The 11452-nt window shown below is 40.7% G+C and overlaps 5 protein-coding genes across 5 annotated transcripts in view; 3 read left to right on the top strand and 2 right to left on the bottom strand. All coding sequences in view use genetic code 12, as the record gives it.

The window, feature by feature from the left end:
* KGF57_002438 (uncharacterized protein) overlaps nucleotides 1-2225 on the bottom strand; it is a gene marked incomplete at both ends in the record, with an annotated part of 2939 nt that extends 714 nt beyond the window's left edge. Inside the window, one exon of the mRNA XM_051751752.1 lies at nucleotides 11-2225. Within this exon, the coding sequence (XP_051609040.1) occupies nucleotides 11-2225 (2215 nt within the window). The remainder of the gene's footprint in view (nucleotides 1-10) is intronic.
* A 3489-nt stretch (nucleotides 2226-5714) lies between these two features.
* On the top strand, nucleotides 5715-6152 carry KGF57_002437 (uncharacterized protein; the record flags this gene model as incomplete). Its single annotated transcript, XM_051751750.1, has 1 exon — nucleotides 5715-6152. One exon carries the CDS (start codon nucleotides 5715-5717, stop codon nucleotides 6150-6152), a length of 438 nt encoding a protein of 145 aa, XP_051609039.1.
* Nucleotides 6153-6822: 670 nt separating this feature from the next.
* On the top strand, nucleotides 6823-8175 carry KGF57_002436 (uncharacterized protein; the record flags this gene model as incomplete). Its single annotated transcript, XM_051751749.1, has 1 exon — nucleotides 6823-8175. The coding sequence occupies one exon, from the start codon at nucleotides 6823-6825 to the stop codon at nucleotides 8173-8175; it is 1353 nt and encodes a 450-aa protein (XP_051609038.1).
* A 302-nt stretch (nucleotides 8176-8477) lies between these two features.
* Nucleotides 8478-8744, top strand: KGF57_002435 (uncharacterized protein; the record flags this gene model as incomplete). Its single annotated transcript, XM_051751748.1, has 1 exon — nucleotides 8478-8744. The coding sequence occupies one exon, from the start codon at nucleotides 8478-8480 to the stop codon at nucleotides 8742-8744; it is 267 nt and encodes an 88-aa protein (XP_051609037.1).
* Nucleotides 8745-8885: 141 nt separating this feature from the next.
* On the bottom strand, nucleotides 8886-11165 carry SEC23 (GTPase-activating protein; the record flags this gene model as incomplete). The annotated part of the gene is made up of 1 exon (XM_051751747.1): nucleotides 8886-11165. One exon carries the CDS (start codon nucleotides 11163-11165, stop codon nucleotides 8886-8888), a length of 2280 nt encoding a protein of 759 aa, XP_051609036.1.
* Between the last annotated feature and the right edge of the window lie 287 nt (nucleotides 11166-11452).

Here is an 11452-nt window from a genome sequence, read left to right as displayed (position 1 = left end):
GACGAGTTACCAGTGCCAGTGTTGGATGATGCTGGTTGTGATGGTGACGAGTTACCAGTGCCAGTGTTGGATGATGCTGGTTGTGAGCCAGTGTTACTTGGTTCTGAAGTGATTGGGATAGACGACAATTCTGAAGGAATGCTGCTTGGTCCTGAAGAGGGTTGCGAAGCACTGGTGCTATTTTGGTATGGTGGAACTCCCACAGATGAGGATAAATCAGTTGATGAAGAGCTTGGTGGTTCTGAGGAGCTTGGAGATTCTGAGGAGCTTGGAGATTCTGAACTGCTTGGTGGTTCCGATGAGCTGCTTGGTGGCTCGGAAGAAGAACTTGGTGGTTCCGATGAACTGCTTGGTGGCTCAGATGAGCTTGGAGATTCTGAGGAGCTTGGGGATTCTGAAGAACTTGGTGGCTCAGATGAAGAGCTTGGAGGTTCAGATGAGCTTGGAGATTCTAAGCTGCTTGGAGATTCTGAGCTGCTTGGTGGTTCCGATGAAGAACTTGGAGGTTCAGATGAGCTTGGAGATTCTAAGCTGCTTGGAGATTCTGAGCTGCTTGGAGATTCTGAGCTGCTTGGTGGTTCCGATGAAGAACTTGGAGATTCTGAACTGCTTGGTGGTTCCGATGAGCTGCTTGGTGGCTCGGATGAAGAGCTTGGAGATTCCGATGAGCTTGGTGGTTCCGATGAACTGCTTGGTGGCTCAGATGAAGAAATTGGTGGCTCGGAAGAGCTTGGAGATTCCGATGAGCTTGGTGGTTCCGATGAACTGCTTGGTGGCTCAGATGAAGAAATTGGTGGCTCGGAAGAAGAGCTTGGAGATTCCGATGAGCTTGGAGATTCTGAGCTGCTTGGTGGTTCCGATGAACTGCTTGGTTGTTCCGATGAGCTTGGAGATTCTGAGCTGCTTGGTTGTTCCGATGAGCTGCTTGGTGGCTCGGATGAAGAACTTGGTGGTTCTGAGGAGCTTGGAGGTTCTGAGGAGCTGCTTGGTGGTTCCGACGGAGTGATAGGATCCCATTCAATAACAGTAGCAGTCTTTCCCGGAGTAGCAGTAATAGTAGTGGTCCACGTTGAAACACCAGTGTAGCTTGACGTAACAGTTGTGGTTGGAATAGGAACTTCAACCTCAATGGTTTTGGTGTTTCCCGGCGCGGTGTTGTATGGTAAAGTAGTGACCAATGTAGTAGATCCGTAATACGTAACAGTGGTGACCACGACTTCGTTACCATTAGCACCAGCGTCGTTATTATTGTATGGTGACCAATAAGTAGTTTGTGAGTTGTCAGTGGGGAAAACACTGCCAGCACAATAGTATCTGTTTGTGAATTGTGTGGTTAATCTTTGACCAGTTGGAACTGAGACCAAAATGTCCAAATATGGTCTGTATCCAGCAGGGATGTTGTTGTAGTTGATAGTGTAAGAACTTCCACTACAGGTGGCAGAGGCTGAAATTGCATCAGCTGTTTCTGGCAACAACCAAGCGTTCAATTGATTTGTAATGGCTTTGTGAACAGAATTACAGTCAAGGGTACCTCCAGTGACTGTGATACCCAAAGTACCACTACTATACCCATTACGACAATTTCCAGCAAGCAAGTACAATTGTTGTTTGTTTAACGAAGGGACAACTCTATTGTAGAATACAATGTTATCAGTAGAGCCACCAGTGTTTGTGTTGACACCACTTTGGAAATTTGCAGTTGTTGTCAATTGTTTGTCACCGTCGGTGAATGTGACTTGATTTGTACCAGGGGTGAAACATTTTGAGTCTTGCAAATCGACATCTCCAGCGGACCCACCAACGTTGAAAGTGACAGGGAAGTGCACCGATCCTGTTGCATCAGTGCTGGGCTTCACATTGTTACTAGCAACACATTTCAATTGCGAATAAGGAACAACCAAATCACCAGGAGCAAATTGACAAGTAGCATACACTGTATCACCCACATCTAAATCGACACTAGGTTGTGAAGTTGTGAACTTGAAAACACAAGGCATGTTCAATGTGAAAGTATCACCTGGCTGAACATTTGAACCCAAAATCTGCCAGGACAAGGTTGCAACCCAACTTGGAGTAGCAGGTGTGGAGTAACGATACGATCCTCCATTTTGAAAAACTAAACTATCAAAACTTTGAAAGACATTTGTAACTTCAGCAGCGAGTGTGAGTGTTGTTGTTAATGAGAAAGCCGCGAAAAGGGCCACAAACGAGTGCAAGTTCTTCATTTGAAAATGAGTTTGGGGGTTAAAAAAAGAAAAAAGGCAATTTCTAGCAATTAGAAAGAGGTGATTACTTGGAAGTCTTTATATACTTTTCTGAGTCGCACTTGTGAGCCAGTTGAGTGCCAATTGAGTGCCAATTGAGGCTTTTTCATTTCTTGTTGAGCACCCTGGGGACTGGTACAAAAACCAAATTGCACTGCACGACTTCTTATATGTACATTTTAGGCTGCAAATGCTCATTTATCCGAGAAATATTATTTTTCTTTACTTTGGAACACAAAATGCACGAGAATTTCAAGTTCAACAACATAGATGTGTGTGTGTGTGTACCCAGTGTACGTATTCAAAAGGTAATTTCATGAGCAACAAAATATAGAGTTTGGCTAAACCTTATTTTTTGAAATTAACGCCCGCCTCTAAGGGTTCAATGACTCTAAAATTGGAGACTAATGTTTCGTCAATTGTAAAATTTGCTCAAATTTGTAGGGATGAGGACGTATTTAATACATGAATTCACATGCAAGGGTGCTACTGCATGTTAGAAAATAGGGTCTAGACATTGTATATAATCTTCTCAGTAAAGAATAGGGTGTAATCTAAAAATAGAAAACTCCTTCTGTTGGCATTTGTTTCACTGTTGATTTATCCCTGTTTATTGTCTGAAAATTTGCTCAAATCGAGCTGAATTCGTAATTTTGCGTGTGTTCTCATCTCACCGGCACTTGTCGAAAGGGAATTGGTGTTACAAACTTGTACAAAAGGGATTTACAAGAAACGAAGCTTGTATGTCCTTTGTTTTTTGTTTTTTTTTTTTTCCTTTTTTTTCTTTTTTTTGGCCTTGTTGAAGCGTTGAAGAACTATGACAGAATTGAGTTTTTGACGATTATAAAATTTCAGAAAACATACCGCAGATCGTAAGCACTAGTAAGAAAGATATATATCGGAGGAATTTAGATTTTCTTTTTGGATTTGCCATGATGACTATGTTATTGCTATTTGCTGTTACGTAATCAGTTTTGCTAGTTTTTGTAAGGCGTTTTCATTTTCTTTTCTTAGGCTTTCGCTCGCATTAGGCGAATCTTCTCTTTGTGTAAAAGTGAAGACTTAGAGAAGCAGATTTCCGGTTTTGTGTAGCTTTTAAAGGTAAGAATTTTATTTCTTCTTTTTTTCGGCTGTTTTGTTTTTACTTTGTCTGTTTGTTTGTTTGTTTGTTTGTTGTTTTAGTCTATACATTTAGACGAAAGCTTACTTAAGCAAAAGGGTCTTTTACGTTTTTAGTCTAACTCTACCACCCCTATTACTAAGCGTGTTCGGATAACTTTATGCAGTACATGCGTATAAGCAATCGTAAAACTGCATGTGCAAGCATCGCTTACGAGATGGCAATGCATATTTACGCTGTATGAAAGGGTTCATCAACACTAGCACATAGTGATAGGGTATATGGTTAGAATTTGCGTGTAAGGGGGGGTCGGAGTGGGGGGGGGCGCAGCGGCTATTTTTGAAACCTACTCTAGTCACATGTCCGTGTGGCTCTCCCCATGAACAAACTTGCCATAGAATTGCTATTACTGAGCTGCTTTAAGCTAGCACACAACTTTGTGATGCGGATAAACAATTACCAATTCCTTCTCTAGGGTTTTCCTGCGCATGCAACTTTGCCGCCTTGCATATAAAATTTTTTCGACAAAATTTCATTCAACGTATCTGTGCAGATCAGCGAGAAACCGTAAATGGATCAGCACGCCTTTCAAGGACGTTTTTAGAGCTTACGAGAAGCGGATATCAATAGAGAAACGACGAAGAGGTTTAATTTGAAATATGATATCTTCTTTTCCAATTTATTCTATGCAGATCCCACTTGTTCCAAACTCAGCGAGCTTCGTTACGACGCTCGGAAAAACCTACCAATTTTTCCTTTGTAGTGACAAGCAGGACAAAACCATGAAGCTCCTATTTGGCTCTCATCTATACGAACGTTCCCATTCGATTACTTTATATGAAACATCAACCCCCCATTGCAGCAAGCACAAGCTTTCAAGAGCAACTGTAAAACCACTAAGTGAAATTCAGAATTTAACCATTTCAAAACAGAGAACTTTGCTCATAACCTTAAGCCCCTTTTTCCTATTGCACAGGGCGTAGCTTGCTTTCACCAGGTCTCTTTGTGGCAGGTTTCGGTGTACTACTAACTTGCAAGCCAATAGCTCCTTTCAATTGCTGAGAAACTGGTCGGAGTTTATGTAAAGTGACCTATTTTTAGCTTGAAATTTCAACTGTGGAGCGTGTTAAAAGTTGGCAAAGGAAGAGCTCTTTGGGTATCAGCTGGGGGCATTGTTTCTAGCTTTCGTATGTGAAAGAAACGTATGAAGATTGATCTGTGGCTCTTTTTGTCCTGTGCAAGAATGTGCCGCCATACCATATACCATACTTGTAGGGAATATTGTTCTTCCCGGACGAATAAAATACACCTAGTATTTATTTATTTGTTTATTTTTTTGTTTCTTTTTTTTGTAAATTGGAAATTTTAGCCGAATGTGTTCAAAGCAACTCTCAAGGACAGAACCTTATTGGCGTTCGCTCTCCATCTACCAAACACCCTTGGATATATATTCTGGTTTTGAGAAATGTGGCCTGAGCTGTTCTGTAGATCCAACTTTTAGAAACTGAATCCCGAGTTTGTAGTCAGAGCCAAATCACGACCACTTTTCATCCTACATTGTAAGAAAGACTGATGAAGTTATAAAACAATCTAAGTGCATTTGTTTGCTAAGCATGTACTAGACGTAGGTTTGAATGCATATAATTGGTGGCAGCTCAAAACAGGGGGAATTTACTTGTATGACTAGTGTGGTTAATGCAATCGCTACCATGTTTTGGATGTGGTCATCGTGTACACCAAGTCCTGTCAAAAGACTAGCTGCTGAGATCGTCGAAAGATTCCACCGATATCAGATCATATATATATATATATATATGTGTGTGTGTGTGTGTGTGTGTATCAGTCCTGAATTTGGAGGAACAAGCGTATAACTACGGTAATCTCCTTGAAAAGTTATGTATTACTGTTTCCCATAAAGTACCCAGAGGTGGGATGGATTACTGGAAATTAGAACACATTTACATTTAATTTTTTTTGTTCCATTTCTTTAATTTGTCTTTTTTTGATTTAATTTGGCAACCAAATCTCCACATTTCAACGACCGTCCAAAACTAACTACTAACTACCAACTACTAACTACTATTACTTTACTTTGCTCTACTTTGTTGTCATGTCAACAACATCACTCACACAAAAGAGAAAGTATGACCTAATTATCCCTTAATTAACTTTGTTATACTGAGAACTTCATGTAAAACCATAAACACGCATACAAATATACCACACACGCACACATACGTATAAACGCAAATACATATATATATATACTGTACATCTTACTACAAGCTCCTCAAAGTCAACTCTCTTTTTCCAACAATTCTTGCACAACTATGGACTTCAATACAGCTTTGACTAATTTAGCACGTTTCAAAGACGCCATGGGAGGGCCGCGTAAGGAGCTTATGAATATTGACGACTTACAGGTCATTATTGAACAGAGTGGCGTAACACCCGGTCCAGCAGAAGCTGAATTACAAGCCAACTTCAACGTATTTTACCAACAAGTTGATCGGAAAAACCAACCCGTTTTTGGCCAATTTGTTACTCATATTTGCAATGTTGCCCAGTTTACCAAAGCACCTTACCCAATCGATCCGACTTCAGAAATTGGGCAACAATTGAGAAAGGTTATAAGCTGCATTCACGATTATTTAAATTTCGATGATCCCAAAACTATGAAATTAGCCAGAAATATCTTTCAGATGCTGTTGTTTTTCTACTTGGATATCAATCCAGGCAATGCTGCATCATGGGTTCCGTTTACATAAACAGCAAAAGAGCCACGCCCCTATCTTCACTTTATATCTAGCAGGTCTCCATTCTAAATGTATTGTAAATTCAGTTCAACGTTTCTCCCTCATACTTGTAGAGACCATCTTTCGCTACTCTTTTTGTCTCCTGTATATATATATATTCATGAGCACCTTTTGTTTTACCCTTACCACTATTGTGTGCCTTTATTTAGCAACCAAACTCGGCAACTTGAACGTTTCTCATAGTCTTTGCACACCGGTCCCCCATTCTCCAAGAAATGCATGATTCCATAGCCATGGACTTTACCACAGTATTGACTTATTTGGCACGTTTCAAAGAATCCCCTTAGTGTTCACCCATCAAGATGTTTTAAATATGCGCCACTTACGACTGTTCATTGACCTGAATACTTTAGCAATTGGAACAGAAGAAGCCAGCTTACAAGCCAAGCTCAAAGAGATACTGCAACAAGTCAATCCTGAAAAATGACCCCTTTGTTTCAATTTGTGGTTGACTTTTGTGTCGCGGAGTTATTTAGAAGATGTGCGTGGGCAGGGCGCAGTGCCAGCGATCGACGGAGAAAAAGATCACGAACAAACATCTCATCAATTGGTTAGAAGCTGCACTGTTTACCGTTTTCCAATCTACACGATACCTGGCCAACGGAACATATCATAATCAGCCATGGTTGTTGACACTACATATTACGATATTTTAGGCGTGGAGCCCACTGCCAACGAGCAAGAGCTTCGAAAAGCGTATCGAAAGCAAGCAATCAAACTTCACCCGGATAAGAATGGAAACGATCCAAAAGCAGCGGAAAAGTTCCAGGACTTGGGTGAAGCTTATGGGATCTTGTCCAATGCCGACTCGAGAAAAGTTTACGACGAGTATGGTGTGGAAGGAATGAAGGAGAAGAATGTGCAAGGGCAAGATATTGATCCTAGTGAATTCTTTGAGGTTATATTTGGTGGTGTTGCATTCAAGGACTGGATTGGTGAGTTGGGTATGTTTAATGATATTACCAAGTCTGCTGAAGTGTTCGATTTGGATGAAGACAATTCCGGTCTGGATGTGGCTTCTTCTGGTGGTGAGACTGTGGTTCTGGGCAAAGCAGATGGTGGTGGTGGTAGTGGTAGTGGTAGTGGTAGTGGTGCCTCACCCGTTTCAGCCGGAGTTTCTCATGGCGAGAGTCTGAAATCTTCTACCCACTTGCAATTGCATTCACATGAACATAAAGGAGAGTTGTCATCGGATGAGTTGAAGAGAAAGAAGAAGCAAAAGCTCACCAAGGAACAAAGAGAGGAGATTTTGAGAATACAAGAGGAAGCTAGAGAGGCTAAGCTCAAGAGGATCCAGGACTTGTCTGTTATATTGAAAGAGAGATTGGACAATTATAGAGCCGCTGTGATGAATAAAGAAGGATTGCAACATTTCACCACAAAGTTGAAACAGGAGCTTGACGACATGAAGATTGAAAGTTTTGGTATACAATTGCTACACTTGATTGGAAAAATATACACCAACCAAGCAAATGCCACCCTAAAAGCCGCCAAGAGTTTTGGTATCACCAAAATCTACACTTCTGTGAAATCATCTACAGAAACCGTCAAGAATGGGTATAGCATCATAAAATCGGCCTTGGACACGCAAGAGACAATGGAAAAGGTGATGAAAGAGCAAGAGGCTTTCCAATTGAAGCAAGAACAAGGATATACCCCAACTCAGGAGGAAATGTTTCAACAAGCTGAAAGAGAACGATTTGTTACTGGTAAATTTCTTGCAACTGCTTGGTCATTGGTGAAATTTGAAGTGACCAACGTGCTAAATAAAGTATGCCAAACTGTATTGAATGAAAAGGGGATTGGTAAAAAGGAAAAGGTTGCGAGAGCTAATGCATTGTTGTATATTGGAACGCAATTGTTGAATGAGCAGAGATCGGCTGATGAGGATGAAGAGGCTAGAATATTTGAGGAGATGATGGCGGATGCAAAGATGAAGAAAGCTAATAAAAAGAAACAACATACTTTCTTTTAAATAGAGACGAATGGATAGATGTTTTAGAGAACAGTTGTAGAGGAAAGCGTGGTGATTAGTAGTACTTCTCTGGTGAGTCTCTTGCTTAATAATCCGCCCCAGGGTAGTGCGCACATTACAAAACAATCATTCTGTTCGCACCGAGAAACCGAATAAAAAAAGAAGAAAAAAAAAGAAATGAAAAACGAAAATTTAAAGATTATTAAATAAGCAGCTCCAGTCATCTATTGTTTCTCCTTAGATCAGCAACAACTCATCTATATCCATTAGGCTACATACACCGCTATACCACTGCTTGCAAAATGGTTGACTCGAAACAGGTACTCAAGCTATACAAACAACTTCTCAACAAAGCTTATAAATTTGACAATTACAATTTCCGTGAATACTCAAAACGCAGAGTACATGACGCATTCAAAGAACACAAGTACCTAACTGATGAACTGCAGATAAATAAGTTTTACAATGAAGGTATTGACAATCTAGCGTTGTTGACGAGACAGACTACGATTTCTCAGTTGTATACATTTGACAAGTTGGTGGTTGAGCCGTTGAAGAAGCATCATTAATGGAGCTTTAGTGGCTTTATACCACACAGTTGGCAATTCTTATATATAGTATATATTGTTTTTGAATGACATGAGTCACCCATTTTTTTAGAGAATCAGTTTACGTAGAGTGTTATCTTCTCAAACTTTTATATTTCTAGTCTAACTAGATCCACTAACTACTAGTTTTTGTAAATGGCTCATAAATACTTGCAAGCTGACATCGTCAGTCAAGACAATGGCCCCACCAGCACCACCCAATCCCAGACCGCCAGTCAATTCGTTGGTGTTGTAAGTAACACTAGGATTCAACTTTGAGTACAAGAATCTAGCTTGTGAACCACCTTCCTCAGTATCAATGAATCTAGGCAAGGGGTACCTATCAGCCAACAACTCAGCGGCTTCTTGTTTTGGTTCATCCAACAACTCCTTGAAATTGGCATACTCTTCTTGATCCTGGTACCCAGCTTTACGCCACGCGGCAATTGTCTTTCCGTGGAAGATCAAAATGTGGAAAAATGTATCCAATAACAAGATACGATCATCTCTAATGGACACTGAGTCCAACAAAACTGCCTCGGGCTCACCTTCCAACGTAAACGAGGTTAATGTAGGTTGGATCATAATCAACGAGTTGTTTGTGTCCTCAGTCAATAAAACGTGTCTATAAAACACAGTTTCATCAGGTGAGTTGTTGAAAACTTGTAAAAATTGTGATCTTCGCAAATAGTAAATGAATTGCGGGAATAGTTGAAACTGCTGTCCCAAACGGAAACTCTCCTCCTGGTCCTTTCGATAATCGGCAAATTTCTGACACAAACGAATAAGCATACGGTCAATCCATCTAAGAACATCAGCACCGTCATCTTGTTCAGCTTTGAATAAAGTGACCCTCGCCATCAAAACAGCGGCCGCCTCTTGATCAAAGGAGTTGGTGAGTGTTTGTTCATCACTGGTCAAGTAGTTGGATACGGTGGTGACTCTCGTTCTATAGGTACCGCTTGCATGCTGGTAGTGCGTGATGAATTGTACATAGCTTTGAGCAGTTGGGGGCAATTGTTGTGTGTTTGCTACATCGAAAAACACCGCGTATGTGTGTCTTGGTGACGTGGCACAAAGTCTATAGCTGGATGTTCCACCAAGACCCAATTCGTTTTCCGAAACGTTGGCTGATTTGACCCCCAATGACGATGCATGACCAATAAGTCCACTCACTTTCAATTCCTTTGAGGTTCTAATTTCAAAAGAAGCATTGAATCCCATCAACAAATACCCTTCTTCATCCTTGTTGAACAATCTCAAAAATGATCTCTTGAAAATAGATGTGGTGAATGCATCAGATAGTAACAAGGTACCACCGGTGGTATTGCACAAGTTTTTCATCTCCAACATACCTATTTGATCATAACAACCAGCGAAAATATCCACTGCGTGACTATTTTTCACCGCCTTGGCAGCAATTGCATCGTAAAACTTGACCGCCTTTTTGAAATGTTTGGCATTATCCTTGTCTATATCCGAATGCGATCTAATTGGCTCCTTCAACTGGTTTCCAACAATCATACCTGGGTTCAAAGTTCCCGGTCCAGCAGAAAACAACATGACTCTGGCCCCAAATCCAGGAAAGGTTAAACCCAACAAATTGACAGCAACATTCAAGGCACTACCAGTACATCTCAAAGGTCTAGCCCCATTAGCAACAGCCCACGGGTCTTTACTCAAATTCTCCAAAATAGTCGTCAATTGAAACTCGATATCTTCCAAGGGCAAGAAAAATCTCGTCAATGAGTTTGCCATTGGTTGCTGTGGGTGCTGTTGTTGATTCAAGATTGGAGCCACTGGATTATTCAACATTTCACTGATCTGTTTATCAGTGTACTCTTTATCACCACGAAAGATATAACTCTTGTTGATTTTTTCCGATCCCAAGTCATGCACTTGAACCATGGTTCCATAGGTAATCAATCCAATCAATGCATTTGGTGGCAAATGGTTCAACCCAACAATGATATTCTCAATCAACGCTTGTAAATTATCTTCATCCTGACACAAGTCAATAACATAAGTGAAAATTGGTGGGTTCTGCACCGGTCTCGAATTGATGTATTCAACAGTAGAGCTAGTGTTTTGCAACTCCAATGGCAAATTCTCAGGACTTATACCGTGATAGTGCGCAGGCAATGGGTTCCTGCCTTGACACAATGGACAACGCCAAAACCCATTGGGGTCAACCGCACAATACGGATTCAAAATCGATTTACAAGTTTGGTTTGAGCAGTACACGGGATCGTATGCAGCAATAGGTAAGTCCTCACGCTGTTTCAATGGTGTGTATAATGCACCGGTGGGGACCACGATTTTGCCAGCTTCAATCTTGGTAGAGGGAAATGCGTTCCAAGCAAATCGAACACCGTTTATATCCTCTGCTTCTTCGAAATCCATTGTGTTATCAGTGTCTGAACAGAAGTTGGGGGTAGGGTAAGGAAGTGTGGATGGAAAATGAATTTTGTCAAACAAGTTCTGTTATCTGTGTTGCGGTCTGGTTGTTGTTGATACTTTTTTCTTCACAGATCGTATGCAATTTTTGTTTTCTGTTTTTTTTTTATTTTTTTTATTTTTTTTTTCGTTTCTGTTTCGTTGTTCAAAAAAATTGGAGAGAGGGAAAATATCGGTGTCGCAATAATTGCTAGTGTCGTAAACACGATTGCGACAATCAAATAAGTCATAAG

The sequence above is a fragment of the Candida theae genome (genome assembly GCF_024610275.1).
Source record: "Candida theae strain CBS 12239 chromosome Unknown scaffold6, whole genome shotgun sequence".
Taxonomy (NCBI): Eukaryota; Fungi; Ascomycota; class Pichiomycetes; order Serinales; family Debaryomycetaceae; genus Lodderomyces; species Lodderomyces theae.
The sequence above is the reverse complement of the archived record's forward strand: the minus strand, read 5'-3'. Positions and strand labels throughout refer to the sequence as shown.